Source organism: Eptatretus burgeri, chromosome 3 (genome assembly GCF_056783735.1).
Source record: "Eptatretus burgeri isolate ZD-2024b chromosome 3, Ebu_testis_v1, whole genome shotgun sequence".
NCBI lineage: Eukaryota > Metazoa > Chordata > Myxini > Myxiniformes > Myxinidae > Eptatretus > Eptatretus burgeri.
In genome coordinates this window covers 23104300-23120285 of record NC_140963.1, presented here as the reverse complement: position 1 = coordinate 23120285, position 15986 = coordinate 23104300, and the positions used below count along the sequence as shown (strand labels likewise).

At 44.1% G+C, this 15986-nt stretch overlaps 1 protein-coding gene across 3 annotated transcripts in view; it reads left to right on the top strand.

The window, feature by feature from the left end:
- Positions 1-15986, top strand: part of UBTF (upstream binding transcription factor) — a 79009-nt gene that overhangs the window by 46779 nt on the left and 16244 nt on the right. For all 3 annotated transcript variants that reach the window (XM_085872687.1, XM_085872686.1, XM_085872688.1), the window contains exons 9-15: positions 1346-1473; positions 1758-1899; positions 2563-2604; positions 3386-3502; positions 4046-4207; positions 8013-8189; positions 12364-12474. In XM_085872687.1, the coding sequence (XP_085728813.1) occupies positions 1346-1473; positions 1758-1899; positions 2563-2604; positions 3386-3502; positions 4046-4207; positions 8013-8189; positions 12364-12474 (879 nt within the window). The remainder of the gene's footprint in view (positions 1-1345; positions 1474-1757; positions 1900-2562; positions 2605-3385; positions 3503-4045; positions 4208-8012; positions 8190-12363; positions 12475-15986) is intronic.

The following is a 15986-nucleotide window of genomic DNA, read 5'->3' as shown; positions in this document are numbered from 1 at the left end:
GCCGTCGCACACGAATAACTTTGTGACGTGGCGGGTCGCTCATCGACCGTGAACACCAATAACTCGACCACGTGACTTAGGGTCCTCCATCTAATACCTTTACCGGGGGACACTCCCTCAGTACGCACTTGCTCAAACCTGATCACCTTACCAGATCAGATGCAGCCGAGTGGAACTGCTAAGCTCGTACCGGCTAGGAAACAGATCGTTGGGGAATAACGTCCTGGCGACACGTGTGTGCGAGCCATGCTGGACCAATGGAAGAAAACACGAAAATGAGTTGGGAACATTTCCATACAAAGCATTTATTTACAATCAAGCGAGGAAAAGTATGTGGCACGTTGAATGAGCTTTTATTTTTATGTACAGCAGGGGATAGCGACGGGCTCAAATTCAGGATCCTAAGATCCCAAGCCAGCCTCCCTAACCCGTGAAGCCAACACCAGGTTTTGTGTCTGTCTGTCGATAGATATATGTTAATCTATCTGTGTGTGTATGTCTGTCTGTCTATCTCTCAATCTGTGTGCCCATCTATGTATGTGTCTGTATATCTATGTATTATTTGTCTGTTGTAAGAATACCCTTGTGTAATGCAATTTTGTATTGTCCATCTATCTATATATCTGATGTAAGAATGTGTGATTGATGTAAGAATGTGCTTTTGCTTTTATGAGTGGGAGGGAGGGGGAGGACAGGGAGTTAGGGTTCAGAAGGAGTTGGAAGAGCAAACGTAGGACAGAGTTGGGAGAGAGAGGTTGAGACTTTGGGGGCGTGTGGGGATTGAAGGCTCGGAGTGTGGGGGGCAGGAGTGGGGTTGAAGCCTTTTGGTTGGGAGGGAGAGGTTGAGGACTTGGGGTTTGTGAGGAGGGCTTGAAGACTTGGGGCTGAGACCAGGGGGTGAGGTGGAGGAGGGAGTTTAGGATTTGAAGAAAGGAATACTGAGGACTTGAAGTTGCATTTTACATTATTCGGAATTTCCACAGGTCCTTGCCATTATGCTGTCAAAGGACATTCCTGTCAAACTCTAAATATTTCACACACTATTGTGAAGTGATTCCTTTACAACAGCCCAGTGGAACCGGGTTATTTGCTAGTTTACATATAAATATGAAATGGACAGGACTATATTTTCTCGTGCCGTCACCATGCGACAGCATAGGTTAGCACCCTCTACGTACAATGGTATTGCACTTCGAGGAACCGACGATACAAGTCCGCACTTACATTTAGTGTTTTCTAGTTTATCGTTGCAGTGGTAAAGGCATGTCCTGTTCTTGCTAAGGCTGTATTTTCACTTTCAGAATGCAAGTGGATGCATTGAAACGTGCCCGTCATCTCCTTTCAGGAAGTGCTCCGTGAATACTTGGAAAGACACCCTGACTTTGCCTCTAACGACCTTGGAAAGTCTGTGTTGTCCAAAGCTGAGCGAATGCTCAAAGACAAGCATGATGGGCGACCAAGCAAACCACCTTCGTGAGTTGCACTCTCTATTGTATCAACCACACGAGCATGAATCCTTCCTCTCCCTCTGTCTTTACGATACACTGGTTGTGAACTGGTCGTCAATCAACTGTTATTGCCATAAGTAATAGTAATTTTGCCATTCGATTGTCCCTTCAAACTCTCAATCTGAAGTATAATTTTGCAATGTGAAGTCTCATAGGAATTATTTCACAATTCTTTCATACATTTCTCTCCATCGGTCTGGAACTCTTCCATTTGTGCCCCGGTCTGCTCTGTATTGTGTGTGCCTGCAGCAATGCTTACGCATTCTTCTGCGCCGAGCTTATTGGCAGCCTTAAAAATATGCCCAGCACAGAACGTATGCAAGAGTGCAGCCGCCAGTGGAAGGTTCTCTCGGCAAAAGAGAAAGACTTGTACCATCGGCGTTGTGACCAGGTGTGGAAAACGAGTATGTACATATAGTCTGTGTACTTTTGAATTTGTGACCTGAATCCTCTCTACCACCATAACCCTTTTAGCATATAATTTATAGTTAACTTATGAAGCATTTTGCTCTTTTTAAAAAAGTGATGCCTCTTCAGACTGTCATTATTTTCCTCTGCAGTTAAATGTCATTGGAGAACTGCTGTCTCTGTTACACGTCTCCATGTTTGCCATTGATTTAATGAGTAATTTTGATTCCTGTAAGCATGCCTGTAATATATGTCTCTGCCCTGAAGTTTTTGATAAAATATCTGTATTTAACCTTTTTAGCATAAGTTGAACATGTGTAATACTTAACCATAGGCATTATTGAAAAACAATCATGCTGAAGTTTTGTGCCTTGGGAGGTCACTTATTCTTGCCTTTCACTCACCACTGATAGTACTCGTATGAAAGCCCTTCTTCCCCACCCTCATGCAGGTTTTTAGCTAAAATGCAAAATGCTACAAGTTATTTTATTTTTGGAAGAATTGGAGGGTTTTTTTATTCGTTTTTTTGGGGGGGGGGGAGGAAAAGCTGATCTTTTGCTGTTGTGTATTTCGAGGAATTACCTTTCTGGGTTTCTGACATGAATTTGAATGACACATATTTTCATTCGCTGAATGAATGCTGCAGAAAAAGAAGCAGTACGAGATGGACATGCAGAAGTTCCTGGAGGTGAGCACTTGGTACTGTTGAGAGCACTTGAATATTATTTGTATGTTGTGGCTACTGTCATTATTCTGGTTCAACTCGTCCTTTACAGTAATTTTAGCCGAAATGCAAAGCCTTGAGCATTTTGAATATCTGAATGGGGGGGGGGGGGGTTAATCCTGTCAAAAACAGGAAAAAAAAGCTAGAAGGGTACTCGGTGCAGCACATATCTCTGCAACATAATGCCTGATCCACGAGAACATGTAGGGCCCAAAACATTTTTGAAATATCATGCTATACAGTACTATATCGTTTTTGCCCTATATCGCAATGATGAACAATCACTTTAAAAATTAAATAATTCTCGTATCCAGATCCAGAACCGGATCTTCACCAAAATTGAATCAATTCGTCCTTGCGACACACCCAACCTGTCCACAAAATTTCATCTGGATCCGTTCACAACTGTTTGAGATATCCTGCACACAGACAAACAAACAGACAGAAAGGGGTGAAAACGTAACCTCCTTCACCTTCGGTAGTGGAGGTAATAATTTTCACAGTTCTATAATTATGCATTGTCAAATATCAAGGCTGTGTTCAAATATTAAGACTACAAAGTTAGGAATTGTAAGGTAGAATATATATTTTAATTGCTTCGATATTTATTTTGACCATCTGATTTAGATATGACCTTTGTTAATGATGTCTGGATATTTCGTTGGTTAAAACCATAATGGGTTTTGGTGAACTCGCACAGTATGTTGATCGAGACTATCCATTTTTAAATCCTTCCTGCTATCAGGGCCTGTCGGAGGAGGAGCGGGCACGTGTACTTGGTGACACAAAATCAAGAGATGGGAGAGGGATAACTGCGGGAGCTTTGCTTCCAGCTGCACGTGAAGCTTCTGCCACATCATCAGTGGGTCATACAACTATAAGGATATACAATCGAGATTTTTTTGGGGGGATGATCGATGCCGCCAGAGGCATTATGTTTCTGGGTTGTCCAGGCATACGTACGTCCATCCATTCATCTGTGCTAATTTTCTGTTTTCCCTGCAACCATTTATCCGATTGACACAAAATTTTCACCACAGTTGTGACTACTTATGGAAAATGTAGTCTTCAATAATAAAATGTAGTCTTCAATGCCTTCAATAATAATTTGGGCGGAGGCATATCTATTTGGTTTTGTTGTTTATGCTGAAGCTTGTACACACTGTAGTTGCTCTACTGCAGACATTTTACACATATGTTCAAAATAAGTTAATTGATTCATTTTTAATGTTCAAGTTTGCAAAAATAATCCAACAAAATCTCACCTTTACGAGTTACGAAGGGAGATTATTTATGAAGCAGCTAATCAAACAATTTTGATGTTGCCGAGTAAACATCTTTTCTTTCTTTTCACTGCTTTATCCCATGCAGTCACGTGAGATAACTTTGAATACCTGTGCCACAGGTCCCAGCAATTGCAGAGCGGCCTCAGAGGCCCATTTCGGCCATGTTTATTTTCTCGGAAGAGAAGAAGAAGAAGCTTCGCAAGAAAAATCCCGACATGCCTGAGAGTGAACTGACGCGACTTCTTGTGCGCTTGTGGGGAGAGCTTTCAGAAAAAAAAAAGGTGACTCGTGCGCTTTGTGTTGTTCACTTTTATTGGCAATGGATTATTGAATAACCTTCGTCTTTAGCGCCTACCGACAGATATGAGAACCTCATCTTCTGGGATATGGGATTTTTATTTCCCTTGACATATACATATTAAAATACTTTTTATTTGTATTTTAATATTTATTCATTTCTTTGTACAGTTATTGTTTGGCTGCTGAAAACTTTTTTTGAATCAAATACTAAGACTACAAAGTCAGGATTGTAAGGTAGAATCAATATTTTGATTGTAAGGTAGAGTAACCTCCTAAACCTGAATGAACCTGTTTCATGGTCGGGTTGTCGGCGACTAAACCATCTCCTCCACCAAGTTTCTTGGTGAGGAGTGTGTAATACGGACACCCAGCAGGATTAAAAATAAAAGCTATTAAGAGCGGAGGAGCTCCTTGTGAGCCAACGGCCATCCATATCTAGTGCGCAACTGTTTCTGCGGAAGTCCTCCTGCAGTTGGGTTACTTTTTTATTAGGAGGTTGGTGGCAGGATTTGCACTCCACACTCCACACTGTAAAACCCTTCATTCCACAAACCATACAAAAAGCACAACAAAAATCTGAAATCCCACTCCGTGGGAGTACCTCCTGTGCAGCTGCCCCGCAAAGGGCAGCTCACCGGATGAAGGGATTGGGACAAAGCATTTGGGACCCCTAATCTTTGATGATGGGAGGGAAACCACAGGGTAACCTTCCTGGGTCAGATTGCGGTCGTGTGTGTTGGGGTGGTGCTGAGGTGTCGTCCACCAGACAGCGGTCTCCATGGGTTAACCTGAAGCGGTTTCGAAGGGTGGGTGCCTAGAATGTCCTATCCCGAAGAGAGGATTATCACTTGTCTCTGTTATCATCTGAGCTCAAGTGTTTGGACATCGGTATTGCAGCACTCTGAGGTTCAGAGACTGGATTGCGGTGAGATCATGGCAGGTGGTTAAACCGACTATTGGTCTGGTCGCTCTGATGGTCACGATGCCCAAGGAGTTGCTGAAGCTGTGTCCAACAAGCTGACTCCAATGAAAATTGAGGTAACACCAGTCAACGAGCGTATTATGAGACAAAGGATTCGTCACTCCTTCGGTGTCATTTCCCTAGTCTCTGTATATGCTCCAACTGAGGTGAGTGATCTCACCGTGGAGGACGCATTCAATGCCACGATCGAGTCTGTGGTTGATCAGTGCCCCAGGCGAGATACTGTTCTAGTCTTGGGGGGATTTCAATGCATCGACTGGAACTGATGGGGATGGTTATGAGACGTGTGTTGGTCCCCATGGATCTGGAACTGTAAACCAGAATAACACTAAGTTCCTTGACTTTGCAAGAAGTCATGGACTTAGGATGGCTGGTTCATGATTTCAGCGCCAACAAGCTCATCGCTGTACTTTGTATTCCAACGCTGGTGCTGTGGAAAAGGAGATTGACCATGTGCTAGTTGATGGTAGCTGGAAGATGATCCAGAACTGCAGGGTCTACCGGAGTGCTCAGTTTCTTAATACTGACCACAGGCTTGTGGTGGCAACTGTGAAGTTACAGCTTAAATCTGGGAGAATGGTACCATTCCAGCTGATGCTGAATGTTGGCAAGCTCAAGAATGAGAGGGTAGCTGAGGAGTTTGCAAACAGGTTGAGTGTAGATTTGGGGGTCTGAGTGCTTTGTGGAATCCTGAAGAGTTGTGGAGTGCCTTCAAGACCAGCATCCTTGATGTTGCCGGTGGATGTCTTGGAACTCGGTGTCGGGCGAAGAAGAATTTTGTCTCAAGGGACACTGGATACCATTGACCAGAGTTGCAGTGCAAGACTGAATGGCAGAGCTGAGCTGTTCAGGGAGCTGAGGCGTAAAACTATGCGTGCACTAAGGGTGGACAAGGAGGCCTATATGTGAGGAATCTGTGAGAGGGTAGAGCATCACCTGTGGTCAAGTGATTCTCATCCTGCTGACACGGGAATTCACACATTGCGTTCCTCCAAGCCCTTCCCTCGGTGTACTGCAGTTGGAGCAGAGGGTGGTGGGCTCTTGACAGAGGAGTCTGAAGTGAAGGCCTGATGGGCTGGTTACTTTGAGCGGCTGTATCAAGCTAATACACCAGCTGTCAAGTTGGATGTCAGGGGTGTGACAATCCCGATTGCTGACCCTCCAATCAACTGTGATCCACCTTCGTTTGTGGAAACAGACTGTGGTGAACCGGTTGAAATGGGGGTAAAGCTCCTGGGATCTGTGGCATCGATGCTAAACTTCTCAAAGCTGGTAGAAATGTTGCACGCTCTGCCTGGAACACAGGCATCATCCCAACTGACTGGAAGTGGGGCCTTGTTGCCCCTCTCTGGAAAGGGAAGGGTGATCACCAAGACTGCAACAACTACTGAGGGGTAACGCTGTTCTCAGTGCCGGGCAAAGTCTTTGCTCGGATAATTCTTGATGGGGTTCGCCACCATCTGCTTCAGCACCAGCGTCCAGAGCAGTCAGGCTTTACACCAAAGAGGTCAATTAGTTAACCAGATCCTTGCTCTTTGGGCCCTCACCGAACGCAGACGAGAGTTTTGGCAGGGGCTGCTTGCAGCCTATGTTGATCTGTGTAAAGCGTTTGATTCAGTAAATCAGAATTCCCTCTGGAGGATTCTTTGTCTTCGTGAGATGACACCAAAACTGATCAATCTGATGTCTGAACTCTACTCTGGAACTGAGATGCTCTGAGATGTGGTGACCCCATCTCTGACTTATTTCCAGTTGTTGCTGGAGTTTGTCAGGGGTGTCTACTGCCCCCCCACCCCACAGTTTTCATCACTTGCATGGACTGGATTCTGTGGAGGATGTCAAGCTGTGGTGAATCATTTGGGAATGTCAAGATCTTTGACCTTGATTTCGCGGATGATGAGACTCATATTTGCGGAGAGTCTGGATATCCTTTTGGGGGGCCCTTGAGGTGCTGAGTGAGAAGTTAGAACAGCTGGGATTAAGGGTTTCCTGGGTCAAAACTAAGATCCAGGCTTTCAATGACATCTTGGATGCTGCTATCCTGTCGGTACCTGCTTCTTGTGAGGATGTTGACGTCACGGAGAGATTCACTTACCTTGGCAGTGATATTCATGTCTTTGCTGGCAGTGAGGCAGAAGTAAACGGACGTCTGGGTCGGGCCTGGGAAGTCATTGATTCACTGGATAATGGGGTGTGGCGCTGCCAGGACCTGTGCCAGAGGAAGAAAGTCTGAGTCTTAAGGTCCTTGGTGCTTCCAGTCTTGCCCTTTGGATGTGAGATTTGGACGCTGACCAGGGATCTGAGACGGAGACTTCATTCCTTTGGTACCAGGTCTCTTCGGAGAATCCTTGGCTGTCGCTGGCCATACTTTGTGTCCAACGAGCAGTTGCTGAGAGAGACTCAAATGAGATTTGTTACCTGCATCGTCCATAAGCGTCAGCTGCGGTTGTATGAACACGTGGCTCGTTTTCCTGACGCTGATCCTGCTCACCAGATGCTCTCAGTGAGGGAGCCTCGTGAGTGGAGGAGGCCAATGGGCCGACCACGTGCCTCGTGGTTGCAGCAGGTTGATCAGCATCTCAAGGAGATGGGGATGGGCCAGGCATCTGTCTGGTGGATGGCCAGACCGAGGCCCCTGGAGTACCGACAGAAAGTGGACGCAGCGATGTGCTGCTCCGGTGCATGCTCCCATACGTGACCTGACCTGAATTGTATACTGCAGCCTTTATGCTCCATGCGGAAATTGTATCAGTTGCTCGGATGTTTAACTAAACTGTTCTACTATCCATGTCCTGTTTTTTCAGGAAAGGTACAAGAAGCTTGAAGCATCCATGAAGGCCGACTATGAACAAAAGGCTCAAGCTTTACTGAAAGAGCGCAAGGAGTCTGTTACGAGGAAGGGCCAAATGCCTGAGCCACCCAGGATGCCTGAACAGCTGTTCCAGCAGAACAAACTCGAAAACTACATGACACGCTTCAAGGTATTTTTGTGAAAAGCAGAGATTGTATGGTGATCTGGAATTCGGTAAATTCTTGCACCTGTGCAAACCTGTCAGATGCCGTGGAATTGGTGGATCGAATGCTCAATTTTACTTCTTTCAATGATTTAAGAATACCATGTGGATGGCCATTTTGTAAGTTGCTGGGATTATCAAAATGCACCAGCGACCTACCTGTCTGTTTTTTGACTCAGAATCATGGGTTGTATTGTGCCCGCAATATTCTTGGTAATTATAATTTGATTGTGCTGAACCGATAGTGATAATTGACAAAGATAATTTATCTTTTTACTTTTATTTTCCCCCGCCGCGTGGCGGAAGGGGGAAATTGTTATCACCCGGGTCGTCCGTCCGTCCGGCTGGCTGGGCGTCAACATTTATCGCTGTGAGTGTGATAACTCATAAACTGTTCACCATATCGATTTGAAATTGGGGTCACACATGTACCACCTGAAAAGGAAGAACCCTATTGATTTTGGGCGTGGCCGGCTCCAAGATGGCCGACTGTGGCGGCGTCAACATTTATAGCTGTGAGTGCGATAACTCATAAACTGTTCACCATATCGATTTGAAATTTGGGTCACACATATACCACCTGAAAAGGAAGAACCCTATTGATTTTGGGCGTGGCCAGATCCAAAATGGCCGACTGGGGCGGCCATCTTGAAAAATTTTTTTTCGCCATATCGATTTGAAATTTGAGTCACACATGTACCACCTGAAAAGGAAGAACCCCATTGATTTTGGGCGTGGCCGGATCCAAGATGGCCGACTGGGGCGTTCTGGCTGGCTGGGCGTCAACATTTATGGCGTCAACATTTATAGCTGTGAGTGCGATAACTCGTAAACTATTTGCCATATCGATTTGAAATTTGGGTCACACATGTACCACCTGAAAAGGAAGAACCCGATTGATTTTGGGCATGGCCAGGTCCAAGATGGCCGACTGGGGCGGCCATCTTGAAAAAAATGTTTTTTGTAATAAATGGAAAACCGCTTATCTGATTTCAATTATTTTGGGTTTCTATTGTTCCTCACCCCTGGGGAACTTTTTCGAGATGATGACCAAATGGTGTCTTGTTTCCAATTCACCTCCCTCATTATCTGGAATATGTATGACCTTTTTCATTCAATGGTGGGGGATTCCCCATCTCTGATGGTACATTTAAAAATGCTTCTGTGCAACTCTAACATTTCCTGCCCAGTCAAGATTAGTCAATAACCTTTATCTTTTTCTTTGTTATTTTTCTTTGTATGACTTTAGATTCTTCTTGTAAAAAGAACAAAGAAAGAAACGATACACAGTAAAAGCTGTTATCCGGAACTTTACCAACTGGCACGCGAGGGATCTCAATTTAGTCGTTTACACACAAACACACCATTGACTGATTTTTACCCCATCAAAACAGGGGGAAAAAAAACCACAGGTGCTTCATAGTCGATCAGGCCTCAGCTGTGAAATTGAGGCTTTTCTCTTGATGACCTTCCATCACGGCCTCATGGTTCAAGAGCTTCTTTTTTATATAAATAGTCGGCTCGTGGAAGAACTCGTACAGCGAACGGATCAGGACATAATAGACAAAAAACAGGACGCAAAACATGCATACATGGGGTGACAAAATGGATGCAGAAGGAAACTCCGAGGGAAAAATGGAAATTTAGAAGTAGGAGGGATTTGGGTGGGGTTAACGAGAGGAGAAAAAAAAATCATGGTTTAGGATTGGGGACGATCTGGGATGGGGTGAACGTGACCAGCTGTCTTGAAGACCTCGAGGGAAGAGTGAGATTGAAGAGGATGTAGAAGCTGATTCCACAGGCAGGAAAAAGAGGAACAAATGATTGGTGGTGAGCAGTGATCCTGGATTTCAGTACTTTCACCGGAAGGGGGTTGATGGTGGACACTGATCCCTGCAGAAACATGGGGGAGGGGTGGGGGGGGCTCAAAGCACGGAAAGAGCAGAGGGTGCAAGACCAGAAACGGGGTGGTAGAAGACAGACTACCGACTTTTCTCTGATTGAGAAGTAATAGCCCATAGACTCAGCCTCAGTGCAGGATATTCCAATGATCTTGAACGTCTTGATTTCCATGGTGTTCAGCTGAGCGAGGTGCGAGGCAGGGGTGCCAGTACTCCATCAAGCTGTGAATGAAAGCCTTGTATGCGGATGAAAGTTCAGATGTGCGAAGGAAGGACTTTGTATGACGGAGGAATGTCAGTCGGCGACTGGATGTGCGGGTGGAATTGGCTGTGACTCCCAACACACCCCCATTTATGGCTAGCATGTAGGACTGGCTGATCTGATTGGTTAAATTTGGTGGCCTCCTTTCCCTGTACGGATCCATGTCTGATCTTGCTGGTGCCCCATGCTTGGATAGCCGGCTGGCTCTCCGCAACACAGTGTTTAATCATCGAGCTGTGAGTACCCACTTTGGCCAAACACCGGAGACGGCAATGGAGGAAAAGCATGCTCTGCACATGCATCGCACATCCACGGAAATGTCAACCCAAGAGCAAAACAAAAGGCCATTACAATCAAAACAACATGTATATAATTTAAAATCTGTCAGCTTTTTATTATGCCACTGCTAGTGAAGTCGCCGGAGGTATTGTTTTTTCAGGTTGGCCGTACGTCCTTCTGTTCTAAATCTCATTATTGCAATATCTTAAGAATGGCTGATAGAAGTCGAACTTGGTATAAGTATGTATGATGATGTAAAGATGAACTAAGGAGATTTTGAGGTCAGAGGTCATGTTCGGTAAAAAATGTTCCCACAGAAAAAATAAGTGGGGTTAAGCATTTGGTTCACTTTGTCTGTATGTCTATAAACATCAATTTATGATCAATATAGTATTCAATTTCAATTGAATGTTATATTTTGAGCATGGATTGGAAAACAAACCTGTATTTTAGCAGTACTTTGGCTCTGAATTTGTCTCGATTGTGCATGTGCAGAGAAGAATGAGCTTTTGTTTTTTATTTTTTCCAATCAAGCAAAATTGAAAATCATTCCAAACTGGAAACATTGTTTATAAAAGTCTCATACAGGACACAAATGCTAGCTTAACCAGAGTTGGTGTCTAAGCCATCCAATGCTCGCCTGTTTATACATTTATCGTTTTTAAAAGACTCGTCCAATAATTATTTTATTTTATTTTTTTATAAAGCATTGCAGTGAAGTCTGATCCAAATAATTTTAAAGCAACATATGTATTTGTATATTGTAATCAGTAACAAGAGCGCAAATGAGCACAATATACGCCCAAACAAGAAGGTATATACAAAATTATGCTACTACATGGAAAACAGCATCCTGGTTGCCATGGCAACCACTTTGGATGACGAACGTATGTCGCGACACACCGTCTCCACAGTCTGTACCTATGTACCAAATATGAAACGTGAAAGTTGAAAACTTTGGGAGTTAGAGTGCGGACAGGAACGGACAGATGGACAGATGGACGGATGGACGACCGGTATCACGTAATACGCCCCGATATATATCGGGCATATAAAAAAGTGTGGTAGATAACATTAGAAAGGAAAAAAATAACTTGCACCAAAAACTTTCACATGCTGAGGCTGACGTCATTAATGAATGATTTTTTTGATTAATTAATTTTAAAAAATATTTTTTTCAAAAATTGGGCCACGAGCGACTGGGCAGTACATTCAGCCATATTGTCAAAAATTTCCAGCCGGATCCGATGAAAACTGTCGGAGAAGATAGACTTTGAATGAACCCTGGTCGAAAACAATAAAAAAACGAAGTTCGTTATATCTCAGAGACTATGAGTCAGATCTACATGAAACTGGTATGGTAGGTTCATGGTATGTCCGAGTTATGTGTGAGAAAGAACCGTTGCTATGGACCCCTCCGTTGCCTAGCAATGGCCAAAAAACCTCTAAATGTGAGGGTATTTTAACGAAAAAACAATATGCAGCATTAACCCTTGAAGCTAGAATCATGAATTTTCTTGTGCTTAATCCTCAGGTCATTCCCCATCGACCGGGCCCATCACATCAGGTTCTATTGGGTAGTCGACTACCCATGTCTGCCTACCGGCTTGTGTTTTTGTTTGAATTATAAATTTGCTGCCACATTTGCTTTCCTCTTGCCAACAATAAAGGAAGACTTAACTGCACATGTTTTCTACAGAATGACCGCAGAAAAGCCATAAAGGCACTGGAGGTTGAATGGAAAAACTTGGACAAGAAGCAGAAGATGCCATGGATTAAAGCTGCAGCCGATAGCCAAAAAAGATACGAGGTGACATTTCCACAACCTCTCCTTTTGATTCAAAGAAAAAGTCTGTAACTTCACAATTTTGTACGCTGTAATTTTCCGGAAGGTTTTTGCATTTTCCTGCAGCCAAAAAAAACAAAACAAAGGGTGCATGCATAAGTGCATTAATAATTTTGCCTTTTAACTTTGCAAGACTATCAAATACTGCCCTTAAATGATTTTAATTCACCCGTGTCGGTTGAAATATCAAGTTTTCCATCCTGCCTCTTCTTTTTGTCAAAGATTTTTTTTAATAAGCCTCACACATCTAAATAATGCCAAGCTGGTGTCTCCAAGTCTTCAAGAAAGACAGGTGCTCAATCAATATCGTTTGACAGGCGAGCATCCCACCCTCCGGGCGGGAGTATCTGTGTTGGCCTACCTTCGGTGAGCAATGTGCTGCAGCTCAGTCTTGGGAATGCACTTTATATTTTTTGAAAGAAATTTTATTGATCACAACACATCATACTCCATATCATGAGGAAAGCGTGTGATAAACAACACACCATAATCACCAATAGTGTCATCACCACTGTCGAATATGGAAATAACAAGAAGAATATGATGAGTCACGAGGTGAGAAAAGAGTGTGACAAAAATGCTGCACTGTAATCACCAATATTGCAATGACTGCTGTCAGGTCAGGTATGGGAGCATGTGCCAGAGCAGCGCGTTGCTGCATCCACTTTCCACTGGGATTCAAGGGGCCTCCGTTTCGCCATCCTCCAGGCAGATACCTGGCCCATCCCCATCTCCTTGAGATGCTGATCAACCTGCTGCAACCACGAGGCACGTGGTTGGCCCATTGGCCTCCTCCACTCAGAGGTTCCCTCGCTGAGAGAATCTGGTGAGCAGGATCAGCGTCAGGAAAAGGAGCCACATGTCCATACAGACGCAGCTGACACTTATGGACTCTGCAGGCAACAAATCTTATTTGAGTCTCTCTTAGCAACCGCTCGTTGGACACAAAGTCCAACCAGCGAGAGCCAAGGATTCTCTGATGAGACCTGGTACCAAAGGAGTTAAGTCAACGTCTCAGATCCCTGGTCAGAGTCCAAGTCTCACACCTTGGTGTGAGACCATGACTGGAGGCACCAAGGACCTGAAGACTCGGACTTTCATCATCCTCCACAGGTCCTGACAGCACCACACCCCATGATCCAGTGAATCCATGACATCCCAGGCCCAACCCAGATGTTTGTTGACCTCTGGCTCACAGCTAGCAGAGATTTGAAAATCACTGCCGAGGTCAGTTAATCTCTCCACGACCTCAACATCCTCACCACAAACGGGTACAGACAAGATAGCAGCATCCAAGATGTCATTGAAACCCTGGATCTTAGTTTTGACCCAGGAAATCCGTTATCCCAGCGGCTGTGACTCCTCAATCAGCACCTCGAGGGCCCCAAAAGGATATCCAGAGTCTCCGCAAAGATGACTGCATCATTTGCGAAATCGATGTCAGAGATCTTGACATTCCCAAATGATGCACTGCAGCTTGATCTATCTGACATCCTCCCAGAACTCAGTCCATACCAGCACTGAAAAGTGTAGGGGCCAGTACACACCCCTGAGAAACTCCACCAACAACTGGAAATAAGTTGGAGATGGAATCGCCACATCTCACAGCACTCTCAGTACCAGAGTATAGTTCAGACATCAGATTGATTCGTTTTAGTGGCACCCAACAAAGAACAAGAATCCTCCAGAGGGCATCCTGATTTACTGAATTGGACGCTTTGCAGAGATCGACTGCTGCAAGTAGCCCCTGCTTAAACTCTCGTCTGCATTCGGTGACCCGAAGGGCAAGGATACGGTCAATCGTTGACCTCTTAGGTGTAAAGCCTGACTGATTAAGGTGCTGCTGCTCAAGCAGATGGTGGTGAACCCTATCAAGAATTATCCAAGCAAAGACCTTGCCCCGCCACTGAGAGCATTGTCACCCCTCGGTAGTTGTTGCAGTCCTGGTGATCACCCTTCCCTTTCCAGAGAGGGACAACAATGCCCCTCTTCCAGTCAGTTCGGATGATGCTTGTGTTCCAGGCAGAGCACAGAACTGCATGCAATGAGATGAGTGCAGCATTTCCACCAACCTTGAAAAGTTCAGCATCGATGCCACAGATTCCAGGAGCTTTACCCCATTTCAACCGGTTCACCACAGCTGGTGTTTCCACAAACGAAGATGGATCACAGTTGATTGGAGGGTCAGCAATGGGGAGAGCAACATCCCTGACAACCGACTCAACAGCTGGTGTATCAGCCTGGTACAGCTGGTCAAAGTAACTGGCCTAGAAGGCCTTCACTTTGGACTCCTCTGTCAAGAGCCCTCCACCCCTCCACCACAATCTGCTTCCGCGCTTTTATGCGCACTATAAGCAACCTCTTTGTCAAAAATTTTCAGCCCGATCCATCAAAATCTGTATGCCTAGTATGCAATTATATAGCGACCACCCATGTTACCTTTGGCTGACCAAGGCACTTGGTCGGGTGGCTCCATATGTAGAATTGTTCAGAATACATTATTCTACATGTGTACCAATTTTGGTGCTTTTATGCAAATTTGAACAAATGATCTGAAATATCAGACTACGCTGCTGGACTATTATTGATGTCAGACATTTCAGCTTTTCATTTTTAATTGATTTGTAAAAAATTCTCAAAACACATTTTCACTTTGTTATTATGGGGTATTTTGTGTAGATTGATGACAATTTTTTTTAATATAATCCGTTTTAAATTCAGGCTGTAACAAAAAATGTGAATAAGTGAAGGGGTGTGACTACTTTCTGAAGGCATTGTATATGTATTCCTGTCAACAAATCTGTAATTCTCCTTCCGAATCCATATTACAGACACAATCTCATCCTGTTTATAAATAGTGCTAAAATATGTGTAATAAAAATCACCAATCTTTCATTTAAAACGTTTAAAAAAAACATGTGGGTGACTAAATAGCCTCCAGTGGCTCTTCGTGGACGTGGACCATAAAGAAGGGGACATGCACCATTCATGTGGACACAATTACCTCATCCATGTTGTTCTGAATAACTTGCATTTATACGCACATCAAGCACAAGAACTAACATAAGTTGTTAAATAAGGTAGTGTAAAAGACACATCAACGGCAATTAACGTGGCAAAAATTTTTTTTTTGTTCTTCAACCCTTAAAATCTTTATTTTATTTCAATTGATTTATATTATACTTGAACACTGCAGAACACAAATCGAATTTTTGGCACTTTCAAAACTCTTTCAGTTCGCAGTACCTGAACAAAATATTACGGCATGTTCATCTTGACAAATCTAATCTCACCGACCCCGCCCATGCCCTTTTTTCACAAGACTGCATGGGGTAAGGTGTTCTATGGGCTCTCATGTTGTATATGAAGTCGTCGACAGTACATTTATACTTTCAGTAATGCTGTTTTGGTTTCTGATGAGTGCAGCTTATGTTCATTTACAATATCATTGGGTACAGAAGTTTGTCAGTTGTGCA